General features: G+C 48.1%; 1 protein-coding gene across 3 annotated transcripts in view; it reads left to right on the top strand.

Moving 5' to 3' along the window:
- The window catches only part of NALCN (sodium leak channel, non-selective), a 1,296,054-nt gene that overhangs the window by 1,083,964 nt on the left and 191,676 nt on the right, over positions 1 to 20,414 (top strand). For all 3 annotated transcript variants that reach the window (XM_063953246.1, XM_063953245.1, XM_063953244.1), the window contains 2 exons: positions 15,084 to 15,204; positions 15,292 to 15,423. In XM_063953246.1, the coding sequence (XP_063809316.1) occupies positions 15,084 to 15,204; positions 15,292 to 15,423 (253 nt within the window). The remainder of the gene's footprint in view (positions 1 to 15,083; positions 15,205 to 15,291; positions 15,424 to 20,414) is intronic.

Below are 20,414 nucleotides of genomic sequence, written 5' to 3'. Positions count from 1 at the left end.
CATGCCCCACAGTGCCAGATATGCCCCCACATTGCCAGATAAACATATGCTCCCATGGTGCCAGATATGCCCCCACAGTGCCAGATACACACATGTTCCCATGGTGCCAGATACACATATGCCCCCACAGTGCTAGATATGCCCCCACAGTACCAGATACACATATGCCCCCACAGTGCTAGATATGCCCCCACAGTACCAGATACACATATGCCCCAAAGTGCCAGATATGCCTCCACAGTGCCAGATATGCCCAAACAGTGCCAGATATGTCCCCACATTGCCAGATACACATGCACCTACAGTGCTAGATTTGACCCCACAGTGCCAGATACACATATTCCCCCACAGAGCCAGATATGCCCCCAGAGTGCCAGATATGCCCAAACAGTGCCAGATATGCCCCCACTTTGCCAGATACACAAGCCTCCACAGTGCCAGATATGCCCCCAGCAGTGCAACTCACCGTTGTTGTTGTTGTTGTTGCTGCTGCTGCCTGTGGCCGGCATTGTCTGCTGCTGCTGTCGGGGAGAGAAGAGCGCAGCACGCCCCCCCCCCCCCCCCCATCCTGCCCCTCTCTTGCCTTCAGTCCGGTCTCCTGATTGGCTGCCAGCCCGCGAGCTCTGATTGGCTCACGAACCGGCGTTTGGTTAATACATGTCGCCACCAGGCTCAGGGGGAAAAAACGACGGTCACCGGCGTGACTGACTGCGCTCTCCTCTCTCCAACACGGTGTCTGCAAGTTGGCGTCCGGAGGTACTGCACACCAGCTGGGAATTTCCTACCGGTACGCAGTACCACCCCGTACCGTCATAGTTGCAGCACTGGACTTAAGTAAATTTAAGAAGTTACCATAAAAGATAAAGATATCCAGCTGCTTTGTAGGTACAAAGCCATATCTGATCCGTGGCCACTCTAGGTCAGAGGTAGACACAATGCCAGTGTTCACATAATTGCAACTGCACATATACATAACACCCATTGGTGCATGCATTACACAGTGTTCGCACAAAGGTGCTGTTGTGGGACAGATCCTGAAATGTTGCTCACAGTGCCACAAAAGCATACTCTCCAACATTTTACACATAAAAATCAGTACAAACTAGGGAAGGCCACGCCCCCTTTTCCTATACTTTCAATGGAAGTTTGGAGAGCCAAAAATTGGTACAGACCATTAAAAAAAATTACTGTACCTGCTAAAAAAGTACAGTTGGAGGGTATGCAAAAGCTGCAGAATGATTGACATGCTGATGGTGTATGGGGGCGGCGTAAAGGAGCGTTCCAGAAAATGGGGCGTGTCAGACACATTTTCTGGGTGTGCTAAAGCAAGAGTTTGCGTCCTTGGACACAGCTTGGCCTCGGCTGTGTCATTAGCCCCAGCAGCATGATTCTCCTGGACATTCTGAGCAACCTAAAAGCCTCCCTCAGTTTTTGCATAATTTTTCATAACCGTGGCGGACAAAGTTGTAACGGCAGTACCATTACCACCCACCTCAGAATAAGCCACAGAGACGCAGAAAGTGGGCGTCTCAGTCGTAGCACTGTCAGACTACACCAGGGGAAGGGCTGATTCTAACTTTGAATACTATTGCAGCAGTGACTCCGGCTCCAGACACAAGAATGGAGGCAGCAGCACCCATCTCATAATCTGTACCAATATCATAGGTGTCGGAATGGGGGAGGCAAGGGGGCAACATGTCCTCCCCCCCCAAACATAACAGAGGCCCAGGCATAGAGAGGGCGAGTGCTTACCCCCCAGATCACAGCGGAGACTGTGACTTCAAAACTCTGGCGATGCAGCGTTCTGCCCCGTGTCCTGTCCAGCCGGCTCTTCACAGAGGCATTACTGGGAGGAGGCGGGGATGTTCCAGCAGGGTCAGCATGGCCCCGCTTCGTCCCAGTAATGCATCTGAGAGCCAGCTAGGACAGTAGGACACGGAGCAGCACGATGCGGCGCCGGAGTTTTGAATCAGATTCTCTGCAGTGATCTGGGGAGTAAGTGTTCCCCGCGTGGGGTGGGGGTGGATAATCGTGGGAGGGGAGCGCTGAAATTTATTTTTATATATGTAACCTTCCCCCCCCCCAACCACAACACGTTCTGGCACCCCTGACCAATATCAGAGGCCAGTAATAACTCACAAGTAAATCTTAATAGATTATACATAAATAATAGGTTACTATATATAGTGTACAAATATCCATTCCAGAGCCCCAAATTACTGACTTAAATTACACAGTAACTAAGCAAGCTAGGAAGCATAATTGTGCTGCAGCTACTGTAGATTGTGTACTATAGAATTTTGAGCAAAATAAAACACTGAGGGAGGGCAGACTTCTATCAGCTGTCTGTGCTGTAGTGTGTATTTTGGCATTTATTTCTTTTTTCTAAATACAGTATTTGATTTTTCTGCTGCGGGGTACACAGGGAATGACATTGGGGTGTAGAGTAGGATCTTGAGCCGAGGCACCAACAGGCTCAAAGCTTTGACCTTCTTCCCAGAATGCCTAGCGCCGCCTCCTCTATAACTCAGCCTCCGTGCACAGGAGCTCAGTTTTGTAGTTGGTGCAATGCAGTAAGCAGGCATACAACAGGGGGGCTGCTCCAGTACTACTCTACATTGCTAGTCCAGTGCAGTTTTATTGCATGTCATAATTTCTGCATTGTACAATGTGACTATGTGTGTGTGCATATAGCTACTGTGTGACCTCCATTTTGTGTATCTCACTCAGATTGCTATCCCTATATTCTGTAGGGGGCTAAGTGAGGTTTATCATTTAATATAGGTAGTTCACAGGATATACTCAGTGTGTATTTTTCTCTGTGATTTTTAGTCACGATATACCTCTTGAATTCCCTGTTTGTGCTGATACACTACACAGGGGTTTTTTGTCAGGTATTGTGCTGCTGATATTGTACTGTGCTGCCTTGCATTGAGCTTTCGGATATGTCAGCTACAAAGGGCGATAATGCTGGGGCTGATCCCACATTGCGTGGTGGTGACGATGCAGACACATTTGAGGTAAACATAGCAGCTGAGGGTTCAGGTTCTGGGGATCCTTACCCACAAGTGGGACTGTAGCAACGGGGGTTCAAAATGACCCCCCTTGTGCTACCTTCTCCAGGCTATTGAATACGTTGGTAACTAGACTAATGCCCCCTATGGGACCTCCTGTGCCGGTACAACCGCTTATGGTCCCTGAGGTTAACCTGCCATTGGCAGATCAACTGTCTGCTCAGTAACAGCAATTGAACCAATCACTGACTACTAAGAAGTCTAACCCTCGCCCGCCTAAGACCAAGGGGTCCTCTAAGCAGGCCATTACTTCCTCACAATCCACCAACGTCCCAGACTCCTCGTCTGATGAGGATGCGTTTATACTGACCCCACAGATTCTGATCCCGACGCTTCTGATGGGGAATCTGTTTCACAGGTGGATGTTCCTGACTTGTTGGAGGCTATTAGGACCATTCTTCAAATTACTGATGACCTGGGGCCTGATGCTGACCCTAAGAAACCGGACAGGTTTAAATGTCAGAAAGTGGTTAAACAAGTTTTACCTCATTCTGACCATTTTGTTGAAATACGTCAGGAATCCTGGGAAAATCCAGGAAAGAAATTCACGCCTCACAAGAAGATGCTGGCTCGCTACCCCCTCGCAGTGGAGCTAAGTAAATATTGGTAAACACCCCCGCCAGTGGATTCGCAGGTGGCGCGGCTGGTGGTATCCTCAGCTCTGCTGGCAACTACCGTCACGTCTCTGAAAGAACCGACAGATAAGTGTGTGGAGGGTTGTTTAAGGGCAATTTACACCCTAACTGGTGCTGCGCATAGGCCCACCATTGCAGCAACAAGGGCTGCAGAGGCTGTTGAAGTGTGGGCTCAGGAGCTGGAGGCAGAGTTGCCTTCTAACGCTTCTGTTCATGCTAGACAATGTCTGTCTTATATTGTCACAGCTTCTCATTACATTATGGAGGCGGCTTTTGATGCCGGTATTCTGGCGGCCAAGGCTTCTACCAAGTCCATTTTGGCTCTCCGGATTCTCTGGTTACGGTCCTGGTCTGTGGATCTGGACTCTAAGAAAACCCTGGAGGTACTCCCTTTTAAGGGAGACATTCTTTTCGGAGTAGACCTCAACAAGATAGTGGCTGACTTAGCTTCTGCTAAAACAGCATGTCTACCTAGTACTGCTCCTTCGGTTCCGAAGGCTATGAGAACTCCATTTTGCTCCATTCGTCCTTCAGGGAAAGCAAAAGGTCAGGTGTACCTGAAACAGGTTCGCACTCCCAAACCCAATAAGCTCAAACCCAAACGGGCCTGGGCTGCCCGTCAGCCTGCTTCCAAAACTGACAAGCCTGCCGCATGACGGGGCGGGCCTCCCTCTGGGGGATCCCAGGGTGGAGGGCTGACTTCTAGGGTATACCCAGAAATGGTTGAGGACCACTTCCGATGCCTGGGTACGGGAAGTCGTCACTCGAAGTTACGCTACATCCTTCAAGAATCATCCCCCTCATCGATTTTGCCTGACAGACGTCCCTTCGGATCAGGTGAATGAAAAAACTCTTAATTCGGTGGTACAGTCCCTCCTGAACACAGGAGTGGTAGTACAGGTGCCTCTGGCTTAGAGAGGCAAGGGGTACTATTCACCACTGTTCCTAGTCCCGAAACCAAACGGGTCCTCCCAGCCCATTCTCAACCTCAAGCCCTTAAACAAATTTGTGAGGGTCTCCAAGTTTCGTAAGTAAACTCTTCGCTCTATTGTTCTGGCATTGGAACCTGGGGATTATATGGTCTCACTGGACATACAGGATGCTTACCTGCATATTCCCATTGCAGTGTCGCATCAGCAATACCTGAGGTTTGCGGTTGGCAACCTCCATTACCAATTTCGGGCGTTACCTTTTGGTTTGACCACGGCTCCGCAAGTTTTCACCAAGGTCATGGTGGTAATGATGGCTGTACTCCACCGTCAAGGGGTCAGGATCCTACCGTACCTGGACGACTTGTTGATCCTGGCAAATTCCCCAGAATTCTCCTATGCCATCTGGATCTGACTATCCAGTTTCTGCAAGCCCACGGGTGGCTCATCAACTGGAAGAAATCTTCCCTGGTCCCTGCTCAGAACATGGTGCACCTGGGGGCGTTGTTGGACACTCACAAGCAGTGGTTGTTCTTGTCTCAGGAGAAAGTCCTAAAGATTCAGGACAGCATTCGATGCTTCCTATCTCGTCCGCAAGTGTCGATACATTCGGCAATGCAAGTGCTAGGTCTCATGGTGTCTGCTTTCGACATGGTGGAGTTCGCTCAATTCCATTCCCACTCTCTGCAGAAGCTAATTCTTGCCAAGTGGGACGGCCTGCCTCACCGGATCAGGTCTCAAATGATCTCCTTGTCCCCGGAGGTCCGTCTATCACTGACCTGGTGGCTTCAGGACCAACGATTGAGCAGGGGTCGTCCCTTTTGGATCTCCAACTGGGTCCTTCTGACGACGGATGCCAGTCTGAGAGGTTGGGATGCGGTGTTGGAGCAACACTCCCCTCAGAGTCAGTGGACCAAGGAGGAGTCTCTCCTCCCAATAAACATTCTGGAATTGCGGGCGGTGTTCAACTCATTGAACTTGGCCCAGCATTTAATACAGAACAGACCTGTTCAAGTACTGTCGGACAAAGCCACCACGGTGGCATACATCAATCATCAAGGTGGCACTCGAAGCCGCATGGCAATGAAGGAAGTATCACAGATTCTTCAGTGGGCGGAACGCCATCTGGCAGCCATATCGGCAGTGTTCATTCCGGGGGTCCTAAACTGGGAAGCGGACTTTCTCAGTCGTCAGGACGTACACGCCGGAGAGTGGAGCCTCCATCCAGAAGTGTTTCAACTCCTCTTGGACAGGTGGGGCCTTCCAGATGTGGACCTGATGGCGTCTCGACACAATCACAAGGTTCCGGTCTTCGAAGCAAGGACAAGGGATCCTCAAGCAGCGTTCGTGGATGCACTGGCAATTCCATGGAACATTCAGCTACAATAGGTTCCCTCCGGTGTCACTCCTGCCCAGAGTAATAAGGAAGTTCAAGCAAGAAGGAGGAATCCTACTTCTGATCGCTCCTGCGTGGCCCAGACGGCATTGGTTCTCAGACCTTCAGGGTCTCTCGATAGAGCGTCCTCTTCTACTTCCACAGTGCCCAGATCTCCTCATTCAGGGCCCCTGTGTATATCAGGATTTAGCCGGTTGGCTTTGACGGCATGGCTGTTGAAGTTTCCGTCTTGAGGGCCAAAGGATTTTCTGAGGCGGTCATTCAAACCATGTTGAAGGCCCGGAAACCGGCTTCTGCTCGGATTTACCATAGGGTCTGTAATTCTTACTTTGCTTGGTGCTCATCTAACAAGCATTATGCTTACAAGTTTAGTTCGGCCAAACTTTTGGCCTTTCTACAACAGGGCCTAGACTTGGGCCTTCGTCTGGCCTCCATCAAGGTTCATATTTCTGCCTTGTCGGTTTGGTTCCAGAGAAAAATTGCGACTTTACCTGATGTTCATACGTTCACTCAGGGTGTGTTGTGGATTCAACCTTCTTATGTCCCTCCTGTGGCCCGATGGGACTTGTCAGTGGTTTTGGAGGCATTGCAAGGGTCTCCGTTTGAGCCTCTTGAATTTGCAGACCTTAAGTGGCTTTCTCTTAAGGTATTGTTTCTGCTGGCTATTGCCTCTGCTAGAAGGGTGTTGGATTTGTGTGCCTTGTCTTGTAGGTCACCATATCTGATTTTTCACCGTGATCGGGCGGTTCTTAGAACACATCCCAGGTATTTACCTAAGGTGGTGTCTTCTTTCCACCTTAATCAGGAGATTGTGGTTCCAGCCTTTGCCTCTCCTGATTTGTCTTCCAAAGAGTGGTCTTTGGATGTGGTACGGGCTCTCCGTATTTACGTGAACAGAACTACCTCCATCAGGAAGTCGGATTCTCTCTTTGTTCTGTTTGGTTTTCACAAACGTGGCTGGCCTGCTCACAAGCAGACCCTGGCCAGATGGATTAGAATGGTGATTGCACATGCTTATGTACAGGCTGGCCTTCCAGCTCCTGCTACCATAAAGGCCCATTCTACTCGGTTGGTTGGACCTTCTTGGGCGGCCCGCCGTGGTGCAACCCTTGAACAGTTGTGCAAGGCAGCTACGTGGTCCTCAGTGAACACATTCATAAGGTTCTATGCCTTTGATACTTCTGCCTCCCAGGATGCTTCCTTTGGACGCTGGGTTCTTGTGCCCGCTACAGTGCGTCCCCTCCCATAAGGATCTGCTTTAGGACATCCCCAATGTCATTACCTGTGGAGCCCAATGTACCCCACAGCAGAAAACAAGATTTATGGTAAGAACTTACTGTTGTTAAATCTCTTTCTGCGAGGTACACTGGGCTCCACAAGGCACCCACCCTGATGCACTTAGCTTCTTTGGGTTGGTATGGCATTAGCCGCTGACACTTTCTCCTGTCGTGAGAGTGTGGTGTATGTGGTTACTAACAGTTGTCGTCTCTTTTGCCTGCTACTGCATTGGACTGGTTAACAAAAACTGAGCTCCTGTGCACGGAGGCGGGGTTATAGAGGAGGCAGTGCTAGGCATTCTGGGGGGAAGGTCAAAGCTTTGAGCCTGTTGGTGCCTCGGATCAAGATCCTACTCTACAGCCCAATGTCATTCCCTGTGGAGCCCAGTGTACCTCGCAGAAAGAGATTTAACAACGGTAAGTTCTTGCCATAAATCTCGTTTTATTTTATTCATTATAAATGGCACTGTAATTTACCCTTATGCATACCTCCCAACTGTCTTGATTCAGCGGGACAGTCCCGCTATTTGGACACTGTCCTGCTGTCCCTCCCACGAGTCACAGTGTCCCGCAGGCGGGGGGGTCAGTTGGGAGATCAAGTGATCACCATTGCTCTGCTCTGCAAAACAGCCGGTGATCACTGAATTAGATGCCGTGCGAGACACGCGCACGACATCTAAACAGTGCAGGGAGTGAGATGGACGCTGCCCAGCTGCTCAGGAGTGCTGGGCACGCCCCCAAGAGGACGGAAAACGGTGGTTGTCCGACTATGCCACGCCCTTCTGACTAAGCCCCACCCCTTTGCGGCCACGCCTCCGCGGCAGGTCCCACCGCAGATCATCACAAAGTTGGGAGGTATGCTTATGTTATAGGCGACTGTTCAGTGTTTATCACATCCATGTAGCCACATATCTCTTCCTTCTACCACAGTATTTCTCTATATCTTGTACCTTGTGCCATACTTATTTGCCATTAGCCAGCTTCCATCTCATTTCAGTAATGTTTATTATTCTCTTTCTTTTATAGTCTGTCTTCAAACCAACACCATAGATCTTGCTTTTTATCCCGTCTCAGTAACAAATGCTATAATGGTTATTTATACAAGTTTCTACAGCTGTAATCTGTCAGAATTTCATAAACTGAAGAGATTTGCTTGCTGTAAAGTCGATGCTGTACTTTGTAGCACAGTTCTCTCCTTATGTGGGCCTAATCCAGTAATGGCGGAATTGTCTGTTTTCTCTCTGTGTCAGAGAAATTCATATCAGGCAAGAGCATTTGGTATCACTTGGGAAATGTACAGTAATTAATGGCTTACACCACAACATGAGGAATCCCGGCAGTTCCATTCCGTGTATCGCTAAGATAAGAACACGGAAATCACATGACATGTACATTTCTTTCACATTATAATCAGAACAGCATCTAATTACAGAAATTTATTTATTATTGTGTGAGTTTCATTTTCTGGATATTGCTTGTTTTACAGCTTAGGCAGTTATTTATTGTTTTATCTAGAAGCAGATAACGCTCCAAAGGTATTATCATTATCATCCAATATCTAGAACATCTTTTACAGACCACTTTACCATTTTCATTAGTACAAAGGCAATACTTATTAAAATGGACTAATGCATGAAGACAAGAGTTATTTATATAGCGCCTACGTAATCCTGGGTGCTGTACAGAAAATAAATAATCTTTGACATCTGTCCCTGACCCTGTGGATCTGGCTGACTATTACGTTGGCATTGTATAAATAAAGAATAATAAATAAATGTAAAAACAAAAAAAAGTCACCACGCTTTTTTTTGACTAAAAATAATAGTGAGGGTTTATACTTTGTTCCTACACATGCAGTAAGAATATGGATTAAATTGCATGAAAACTAATGCATGTTTTATAGATGGAAAGTGATAATAAGAATTTACTTACCGATAATTCTATTTCTCATAGTCCGTAGTGGATGCTGGGGACTCTGTCAGGACCATGGGGATTAGCGGCTCCGCAGGAGACAGGGCACAAAAAGTAAGCTTTTAGGATCACATGGTGTGTACTGGCTCCTCCCCCTATGACTCTCCTCCAAGCCTCAGTTAGGTACTGTGCCCGGACGAGCGTACACAATAAGGAAGGATCTTGAATCCCGGGTAAGACTCATACCAGCCACACCAATCACACCGTACAACTTGTGATTTGAACCCAGTTAACAGTATGATAACAACGAAGAAGCCTCTGAAAAGATGGCTCACAACAATAATAACCCGATTTTTGTAACAATAACTATGTACAAGTATTGCAGACAATCCGCACTTGGGATTGGCGCCCAGCATCCACTACGGACTATGAGAAATAGAATTATCGGTAAGTAAATTCTTATTTTCTCTAACGTCCTAGTGGATGCTGGGGACTCCGTCAGGACCATGGGGACTATACCAAAGCTCCCAAACGGGCGGGAGAGTGCGGATGACTCTGCAGCACCAAATGAGAGAACTCCAGGTCCTCCTTAGCCAGAGTATCAAATTTGTAAAATTTTACAAACGTATTCTCCCCTGACCACGTAGCTGCTCGGCAAAGTTGTAATGCCGAGACCCCTCGGGCAGCCGCCCAAGATGAGCCCACCTTCCTTGTGGAGTGGGCATTTACAGATTTAGGCTGTGGCAGGCCTGCCACAGAATGTGCAAGTTGGATTGTGCTACAGATCCAACGAGCAATCGTCTGCTTAGACGCAGGAGCACCCATCTTGTTGGGTGCATACAGGATAAACAGCGAGTCAGATTTTCTGACTCCAGCCGTCCTTGAAATATATATTTTCGATGCTCTGACAACGTCCAGCAACTTGGAGTCCTCCAAGTCGCTAGTAGCCGCAGGCACCACAATAGGCTGGTTCAAGTGAAAAGCCGAAACCACCTTAGGCAGAAACTGAGGACGCGTCCGCAGTTCTGCCCTGTCCGAATGGAAAATCAGATATGGGCTTTTGTACGATAAAGCCGCCAACTCTGATACTCTCCTGGCTGAAGCCAGGGCGAGTAGCATGGTTACTTTCCATGTAAGATACTTCAAATCTACCGATTTGAGCGGCTCAAACCAATGGGATTTGAGAAAATCCAAAACTACGTTGAGATCCCACGGTGCCACTGGAGGCACAATCGGGGGCTGTATATGTAGTACACCTTTGACAAAGGTTTGTACTTCAGGCACTGAAGCCAATTCTTTCTGGAAGAAAATCGATAAGGCCGAAATTTGAACCTTAATAGACCCCAATTTGAGGCCCATAGACAATCCTGCCTGCAGGAAATGTAGGAATCGACCCAATTGAAATTCCTCCGTTGGGGCCTTCTTGGCCTCACACCACGCAACATATTTTCTCCAAATGCGGTGATAATGTTGTGCGGTCACTTCCTTCCTGGCTTTAATCAAGGTAGGAATAACTTCCTCTGGAATGCCCTTTTCTTTTAGAATCCGGCGTTCAACCGCCATGCCGTCAAACGCAGTCGCGGTAAGTCTTGGAACATACAAGGTCCCTGCTGAAGCAGATCCCTTCTTAACGGTAGAGGCCACGGCTCTTCCGTGAGCATCTCTTGAAGTTCCGGGTACCAAGTCCTTCTCGGCCAATCCGGAGCCACGAGTATTGTTCTTACTCCCCGTAGCCGTATAATTCTCAGTACCTTTGGTATGAGAGGCAGAGGAGGAAACACATACACGGACTGGTACACCCACGGTGTTACCAGAGCGTCCACAGCTATTGCCTGAGGGTCTCTTGACCTGGCGCAATATCTGTCCAGTTTCTTGTTGAGGCGGGAGGCCATCATGTCCACCTTTGGTTTTTCCCAACGGTTCACAATCATGTGGAAGACTTCTGGATGAAGTCCCCACTCTCCCGGGTGGAGGTCGTGTCTGCTGAGGAAGTCTGCTTCCCAGTTGTCCACTCCCGGAATGAACACTGCTGACAGTGCTATGACATGATTTTCCGCCCAGCGAAGAATCCTTGCAGCTTCTGTCATTGCTCTTCTGCTTCTCGTGCCGCCCTGTCTGTTTACGTGGGCGACTGCCGTGATGTTGTCCGACTGGATCAACACCGGCTGACCCTGAAGCAGCGGTTTTGCCAGGCTTAGAGCATTGTAAATCGCTCTTAGCTCCAGTATATTTATGTGAAGAGACGTCTCCAGGTTTGACCACACGCCCTGGAAGTTTCTTCCCTGTGTGACTGCTCCCCAGCCTCGTAGGCTGGCATCCGTAGTCACCAGGACCCAGTCCTGTATGCCGAATCTGCGGCCCTCTAACAGATGGGCACTCTGCAACCACCACAGAAGAGACACCCTTGTTCTTGGTGACAGTGTTATCCGCTGATGCATGTGCAGATGCGATCCGGACCATTTGTCCAGCAGATCCCACTGAAATATTCGTGCGTGGAATCTGCCGAATGGAATTGCTTCGTAAGAAGCCACCATCTTTCCCAGGACTCTTGTGCATTGATGTACTGACACATTTCCTGGTTTTAGGAGGTTCCTGACAAGTTCGGATAACTCCCTTGCTTTCTCCTCCGGGAGAAACACCTTTTTCTGAACAGAGTCCAGAATCATTCCCAGGAACAGCAGACGTGTCGTCGGGGTCAATTGAGATTTTGGAAGATTCAGATTCCACCCGTGTTGTTGAAGCACTACTTGGGTTAGTGCTACTCCGACTTCCAGCTGTTCTCTGGACCTTGCCCTTATCAGGAGATCTTCCAAGTAAGGGATAATTAATACGCCTTTTCTTCGTAGAAGAACCATCATTTCGGCCATTACCTTGGTAAAGACCCGAGGTGCCGTGGACAAACCAAACGGCAGCGTTTGAAACTGATAATGACAGTTTTGTATCACGAACCTGAGATACCCTTGGTGTGAAGGGTAAATTGGGACATGCAGATAAGCATCTTTTATGTCCAGGGACACCATGAAGTCCCCTTCTTCCAGATTCGCTATCACTGCTCTGAGTGACTCCATCTTGAACTTGAATTTCTGTATGTACAGGTTCAAGGATTTCAGATTTAGAATAGGTCTTACCGAACCGTCCGGCTTCGGTACCACAAATAGTGTGGAATAATACCCCTTTCCCTGTTGTAGGAGGGGTACCTTGACTATCACCTGCTGAGAATACAGCTTGTGAATGGCTTCCAATACCGTCGCCCTTTCTGAGGGAGACGTTGGTAAAGCAGACTTTAGGAACCGGCGAGGGGGAGACTTTTCGAATTTCAACTTGTAACCCTGAGATACTACCTGCAGGATCCAAGGGTCCACCTGTGAGCGCGCCCACTGTGTGCTGAAAATCTTTAGTCGACCCCCCACCGCCCCTGAGTCCGCTTGCACAGCCCCAGCGTCATGCTGAGGGCTTTGTAGAAGCCGGGGAGGGCTTCTGTTCGTGGGAAGTAGTTGCTTGCTGCACCCTCTTACCCCTTCCTTTGCCTCTGGGCAAATATGACTGTCCTTTTGCCCGCTTGTTCTTATAGGAACGAAAGGACTGCGGCTGAAAAGACGGTGTCTTTTTCTGTTGGGAGGTGACCTGAGGTAAAAAAGTGGATTTTCCGGCTGTTGCCGTGGCCACCAGATCCGATAGGCCGACCCCAAATAATTCCTCTCCTTTATACGGCAATACTTCCATATGCCGTTTGGAATCCGCATCACCTGACCACTGTCGCGTCCATAAACTTCTTCTGGCAGATATGGACATCGCACTTACTCTCGATGCCAGAGTGCAAATATCCCTCTGAGCATCTCGCATATAAAGAAAAGCATCCTTTAATTGCTCTATAGTCAATAAAATACTGTCCCTATCCAGGGTATCAATATTTTCAGTCAGGGAATCCGACCACACCACCCCAGCACTGCACATCCAGGCTGAGGCTATTGCTGGTCGCAGTATAACACCAGTATGTGTGTATATACTCTTCAGGGTAGTTTCCAGCCTCCTATCAGCTGGATCCTTGAGGGCGGCCGTATCAGGAGACGGTAACGCCACTTGTTTTGATAAGCGTGTGAGCGCCTTATCCACCCTAGGGGGTGTTTCCCAGCGCGCCCTAACCTCTGGTGGGAAAGGGTATAATGCCAATAACTTCTTTGAAATTAGCAGTTTTCTATCGGGGTTAACCCACGCTTCATCACACACGTCATTCAATTCCTCTGATTCTGGAAAAGCTACAGGTAGTTTTTTCACACCCCACATAATACCCCCCTTTGAGGTACCTGCAGTATCAGAGATATGCAAAGCCTCCTTCATTGCCGTGATCATATAACGTGTGGCCCTATTGGAAAATACGTTTCTTTCTTCACCGTCGACACTAGATTCATCTGTGTCGGTACCTGTGTCGACTGACTGAGGTAAGGGACGTTTTACAGCCCCTGACGGTGCCTGAGACGCCTGGACAGGTACTAACTGGTTTTCCGGCCGTCTCATGTCGTCAACTGACTTTTGCAGCGTGCTAACATTATCACGTAATTCCATAATTAAAGCCATCCATTCCGGTGTCGACTCCCTAGGGGGTGACATCACCATTACCGGCAATTGCTCCGCCTCCACACCAACATCGTCCTCATACATGTCGACACACACGTACCGACACACAGCAGACACACAGGGAATGCTCTTATCGAAGACAGGACCCCACTAGCCCTTTGGGGAGACAGAGGGAGAGTTTGCCAGCACACACCAAAGCGCTATAAAAATGTATATAAACAACCCTAAAAGGTGTTGTTTCTGTTATATGCGCTTAATATATAAAAATATCGCCAAAATATGCCCCCCTTCTCTGTTTTACCCTGTTTCTGTAGTGCAGTGCAGGGGAGAGTCCTGGGAGCCTTCCTCACAGCGGAGCTGAGCAGGAAAATGGCGCTGTGTGCTGAGGAGAATAGGCCCCGCCCCCTAAAACGGCGGGCTCTTCTCCCGGAGTTTGCGATATATGGCAGGGGTTAAATACATCCATATAGCCTCAAGGGCTATATGTGATGTATTTTAGCCATAGAAAAAGGTATTATACATTGCTGCTCAGGGCGCCCCCCCCCCAGCGCCCTGCACCCTCAGTGACCGCTGGTGTGAAGTGTGCCGACAACAATGGCGCACAGCTGCAGTGCTGTGCGCTACCTTATGAAGACTGAAAGTCTTCTGCCGCCTGTTTCCGGACCTCTGGACCTCTTCAACTTCGGCATCTGCAAGGGGGGTCGGCGGCACGGCTCCGGGACCGGACTCCATGGCTGGGCCTGTGTTCGATCCCTCTGGAGCTAATGGTGTCCAGTAGCCTAAGAAGCCAATCCATCCTGCACGCAGGTGAGTTCACTTCTCTCCCCTAAGTCCCTCGTAGCAGTGAGCCTGTTGCCAGCAGGACTCACTGAAAATAAGAAACCTAAAAAACTTTTTCTAAGCAGCTCTTTATGAGAGCCACCTAGATTGCACCCTGCTCGGACGGGCACAAAAACCTAACTGGGGCTTGGAGGAGGGTCATAGGGGGAGGAGCCAGTACACACCATGTGATCCTAAAAGCTTACTTTTTGTGCCCTGTCTCCTGCGGAGCCGCTAATCCCCATGGTCCTGACGGAGTCCCCAGCATCCACTAGGACGTTAGAGAAAGTATGTGTTAATGAGTAGAAAATTAGCCATACTGTATTGTAACATTTTAAACACAGCGTTAATATTTCTGAACGCACTTTTCCTGCATTTATGAATGTGTGAAAAGGGCAAACAGAGTGGATTGCTTCCTAAGGTAGGTCACTTGGGACTTGTGCTAATCAGTGTCTGCTTTCTGACAGTGACCTCCTAGGGCTGGTGACTTACCTGGACTGGGTCATGATCGTGGTCACCATATGCTCCTGTATATCTATGATGTTTGAATCCCCCTTCAGAAGGGTAATGCATACACCAACTTTGCAGGTAAATGTCACTATACAGTAAATCCCATTCATCTGAATTCATTCATTCGTTTCCCATGTTGCTAACCCTTCCGTCCTTGTCTTTCAGATTGCAGAGTATGTCTTTGTGATATTCATGAGCATTGAACTGAATTTAAAGATTATGGCAGACGGCTTATTCTTTACTCCCACAGCTGTTATAAGGGATTTTGGAGGTGTGATGGACATATTCATATATCTTGTAAGTCAACACATTTGTAGCCCATGTAAATGTTTATAACAGCCGGTATGCCAAATGCATCTCGTCTATAGTTTAACAATGGTATTAGAACAAATACGTTGATGTTGCAAGGTAATTTTATTAAGCACAAGGTCTTCGTTGTCTACAGTGACTAAGAGGCCTATTTATTACCATTAGTTTTACTAAAGTAATGTGAAAAAGGGTGTTTTCACACCCTTTTCACATTATTTTAGTATCACCCGAATGTATTAAAGGGCATTTGGAGCAGTGTTCATGAAAACTGCTCCAAACTCTTTTATTGTAATTTTTTTAGTAACCTGCATCGCATTCCCCATACTTATAATGGGAAATGCAATGTGGCCGAATTTACTAAAAAAAAAAAGTAAAAAATACTGCAGTGAGCTCTGTGATAATTTCGCCAGCTGGCGAGATCACAGGGCAGCACTGTGATGTACACCCTTTGCCCATCTTTCTCTGCCCCCTGGCATAGAAAGCTGTGTGGGGACCGATGGACACACAAGCTGATCACAGTAAAAAATAGAAAAATAAAAGTAAAAAACCCCCAATAATTACCAGTACAGGGAGCCTGGGACCAGTGCTCCGGTGAGTACTGCAGGGCGCTGGGACCTCCATATGCTGCGCTGTGACCCCAGTGCAGTAAAGTGACACTGCAAAGCGGCAGTGCACTTTACAGCACCGGGGGTCCAGCGCAGAAAAAGGACCTGGTGCCCGGCAGTCTCCTGGACTGATAGGGGTGGGAGAGTTTGCATCGCGGGGGTAGTAGCGAAAGGCGGGGAACCAGGAGGCGGGGGTATCGACGGGCGATGGTGCATGTGCAGCAGGACATCTGGGTATTTTTATGAAAAGCTCTGTCCCTGCATGCGATAATTGATACATCCATGCAATGTAATCAATTATCGCAGTGCGAGTTTGGTCGAGTTTATTACCTAAATGAAAGAGGGAGGAAGATGACCACAAGACGGTCATCTGCCAAAGAAAGCTTACTTTGTGGTGCACTCTTTTATTGAATTTAAATATGTAATGGTTATTTAATTAAAACTTAACATTTAATGAATCTTTTTATAATATTGTGATCAAAGTCAGACATAGACAACATGGATTGGTCAATAATAACATAGGTCATTATTGACCAATCCATGTTGTCTATGTCTGACTTTGATCACAATATTATAAAAAGATTCATTAAATGTTAAGTTTTAATTAAATAACCATTACATATTTAAATTCAATAAAAGAGTGCACCACAAAGTAAGCTTTCTTTGGCAGATGACCGTCTTGTGGTCATCTTCCTCCCTCTTTCATTTAGATACTGTAAAACGCTTACAGGTGCACCTCCAGCTTAGCTACATATAGGTAATGGCACTTTGTCTTTCCGATATAATTTCAAAGACTGTTTTTTTATTAATAAACTTTCTCTTTAATTACCATCTACACTGATTAAGCCTGTGCATAGCCCTATAGACTATACGTCTTTCCTTCTTCGAGTTTATTACCTGTCATCCTCATCATCAGATGCGGATGGTGATAAATAGACCTCTTAGTACTTTGCACCGTGGATTTTACTTTCATACAAATGGGTGAGATAATTTTTTTATTTTAATACATATTAATTTCATACCAAAACAAACAGATGTATGAAGAATACACCCTTTGATCAGATACACTAGCCGTAGACCAGGGGGTATCCGGTCTATAGATCTACACTAAAAAGATCTACAGTCAATGGGGCTAATTCAGACCTGATCGCTCGCTAGCTGTTTTTTGCAGTCCTGCGTTCGCATAGTCGCCACCCACCAGGGAATGTATTTTAGCTGTGCAAGTGTGTGATCGTATGTACAGCCGAGTGGTACAAAAAGATCTTGTGCAGTTTCTGAGTAGCTCAGGACTTATTCAGCCACTGCGAACACATTAGCCTGTTGGGACCGGAATTGACATCAGGAACCCTCCCTGTTAACGCTTGGACACGCCTGCGTTTTTCCAACCACTCCCAGAAAATGATCAGTTGAAACCCACAAATGCCCTCTTCTTGTCAATCACCTTGCGATCGCCGGTGTGAATGTATTCTTCGCACAAACCCATCGCAGAGCAACGAACCGCTTTGTACACGTGCAACGTGCCTGCGCATTGTGGTGCATATGCATGCGCAGTTCTGACCTGATCGCAGCGCTGCAAAAAACACTAGAAAGCGATCAGGTCTGAATTACCCCCAATAGGTCTACCAGTAATGCAGACATGCATTAGTTTGACAGGGTCAAAAGCTCAACATGTAAAAAACTGGCAGGTTTGAAAGGTCGACAGTTCAAAAGGTTGATGCATGTTTCTCTAACATCCTAGTGGATGCTGGGAACTCCGAAAGGACCATGGGGAATAGCGGGCTCCGAAGGAGGCTGGGCACTCTAGAAAGATTTAGGACTACCTGGTGTGCACTGGCTCCTCCCACTATGACCCTCCTCCAAGCCTCAGTTAGATTTTGTGCCCGGCCGAGGTTGGATGCACACTAGGGGCTCTCCTGAGCACTTAGAAGAAAGATAGTCTTAGGTTTATTATTTTCAGTGAGACCTGCTGGCAACAGGCTCACTGCAGCGAGGGACTAAGGGGAGAAGAAGCGAACTCGCCTGCTTGCAGCCGGATTGGGCTTCTTAGGCTACTGGACACCATTAGCTCCAGAGGGATCAACCGCAGGCCCAGCCTTGATGTTCGGTCCCGGAGCCGCGCCGCCGTCCCCCTTACAGAGCCAGAAGCAAGAAGATGGTCCGGAAAATCGGCGGCATGAAGACATCAGTCTTCACCAAGGTAGCGCACAGCACTGCAGCTGTGCGCCATTGCTCCTCTCACACTTCACACTCCGGTCACTGAGGGTGCAGGGCGCTGGGGGGGGGCGCCCTGAGGCAGCAATAAAAACACCTTGGCTGGCAAAAATACCTCAATATATAGCCCCAGGGGCTATATATGAGGTAAATACCCCTGCCAGATTCCATAAAAAAGCGTGAGAATAGGCCGCGGAAAAGGGGCGGAGCTATCTCCCTCAGCACACTGGGCGCCATTTTTCCCTCACAGTTCCGCTGGAAGGAAGCTCCCTGGCTCTCCCCTGCAGACTACTCTACAGAAAAGGGTAAAAAAGAGAGAGGGGGGGCATTTAATTTGGCGCAGTATATAGTTTATATTAAAAAGCAGCTATAAGGGACATAACTCAGTTAGTCCCTGCCTTATATAGCGCTCTGGTGTGTGCTGGCATACTCTCACTCTGTCCCCCCAAAGGGCTTTTGTGGGTCCTGTCCTCTATATTGAGCATTCCCTGTGTGTGTGGAGTGTGTCGGTACGGCTGTGTCGACATGTTTGATGAGGATAATGAGGTGGAGGCGGAGCAGATGCCTTTAGAAGGGATGTCACCCCCTGGGGGGCAGACACCTGAGTGGATGTGCTTATGGAAGGAAATGAGTGCACGTATAGACTCATTACATAAGAAATTTGACGACATGCCGACTGCGGGACAGCCGAGTTCTCAGCTCGTGCCTGTCCAGGTGTCTCAAAAGTCTTCAGGGGCTCTGAAACGCCCGCTATCTCAGATGGCACAAGTAGATGTCGACACGGATACTGACACCAGTGTCGACGACGAGGAGTCAAATTTAATGCCCATTAAGGCCATTCACTGCATGATTGAGGCAATGAAAGAGGTGTTAAATATCTCTGATTTACATCCAGGTACCACAAAAAAGGGTATTATGTTTGGGGAGAAAAAACTACCTGTAGTTTTTCCCCCGTCAGATGAATTAAATGAAGTGTGTGAAGAAGCGTGGGCTTCCCCTGATAAGAAATTGGTAATTCCTAAGAAGGTACTAATGGCGTTCCCTTTCCCGCCAGAGGATAGGTTACGTTGGGAAACACCTCCTAGAGTGGATAAAGCGCTCACACGTTTGTCTAAAAAGGTGGCACTACCGTCTCAGGATACGGCCACCCTTAAGGAACCTGCTGATAGAAAGCAGGAGGCGATCCTGAAGTCTGTATATACACACTCAAGCATTATACTTAGACCAGCTATTGCGTCAGCATGGATGTGCAGTGCTGCCGCTGCGTGGTCGGATAAACTGTCAGAAAATATTGACACACTAGACAGACACGATTCTGCTAACAATTGACCATATCAAAGACTCAGTCTTATATATGAGAGATGCACAGAGGGAAGTCTGCCGGCTGGCATCTAAAATAAGTGCATTGTCCATCTCTGCTAGGAGATGCTTATGGAGTGGGGGCCCGCCTCATGAATTTCAGCGATCAGTGGGCTCGCTCACAGGTGGATCCCTTGATCCTTCAAATAGTATCTCAGGGGTACAAGCTAGAATTCGAGGCGGCTCCACCCCACCGGTTCCTAAAATCTGCCTTGCCGATTGCTCCCTCAGACAGGGAGGCGGTGCTAGCAGCGATTCACAAGCTGTATTCCCAGCAGGTGATAATCAAGGTACCCCTACTTCAACAAGGCCGGGGTTACTATTCCACACTATTTGTGGTGCCGAAACCGGACGGTTCGGTGAGACCCATTTTAAATTTGAAATCCTTGAACATATACATAAAAAAATTCAAGTTCAAGATGGAATCGCTCAGGGCGGTTATTGCAAGCCTGGAGGAGGGGGATTACATGGTATCCCTGGACATCAAGGATGCTTACCTGCATGTCCCCATTTACCATCCTCACCAGGAGTACCTCAGATTTGTGGTACAGGATTGCCATTACCAATTCCAGACGCTGCCGTTTGGACTCTCCACGACACCGAGGGTATTTACCAAGGTTATGGCGGAAATGATGATACTCCTTCGAAAAAAGGGAGTTTTCATTATCCCATACTTGGACGATCTCCTAATAAAGGCACGATCCAAGGAACAGTTGTTAGTGGGAGTAGCACTATCTCAGGAAGTGCTGCGCCAGCACGGCTGGATTCTGAATATCCCAAAGTCACAGCTGGTCCCGACGACAC

The sequence above is a fragment of the Pseudophryne corroboree genome, chromosome 2 (assembly GCF_028390025.1).
Source record: "Pseudophryne corroboree isolate aPseCor3 chromosome 2, aPseCor3.hap2, whole genome shotgun sequence".
NCBI lineage: Eukaryota > Metazoa > Chordata > Amphibia > Anura > Myobatrachidae > Pseudophryne > Pseudophryne corroboree.
The sequence above is the reverse complement of the archived record's forward strand: the minus strand, read 5'-3'. Positions and strand labels throughout refer to the sequence as shown.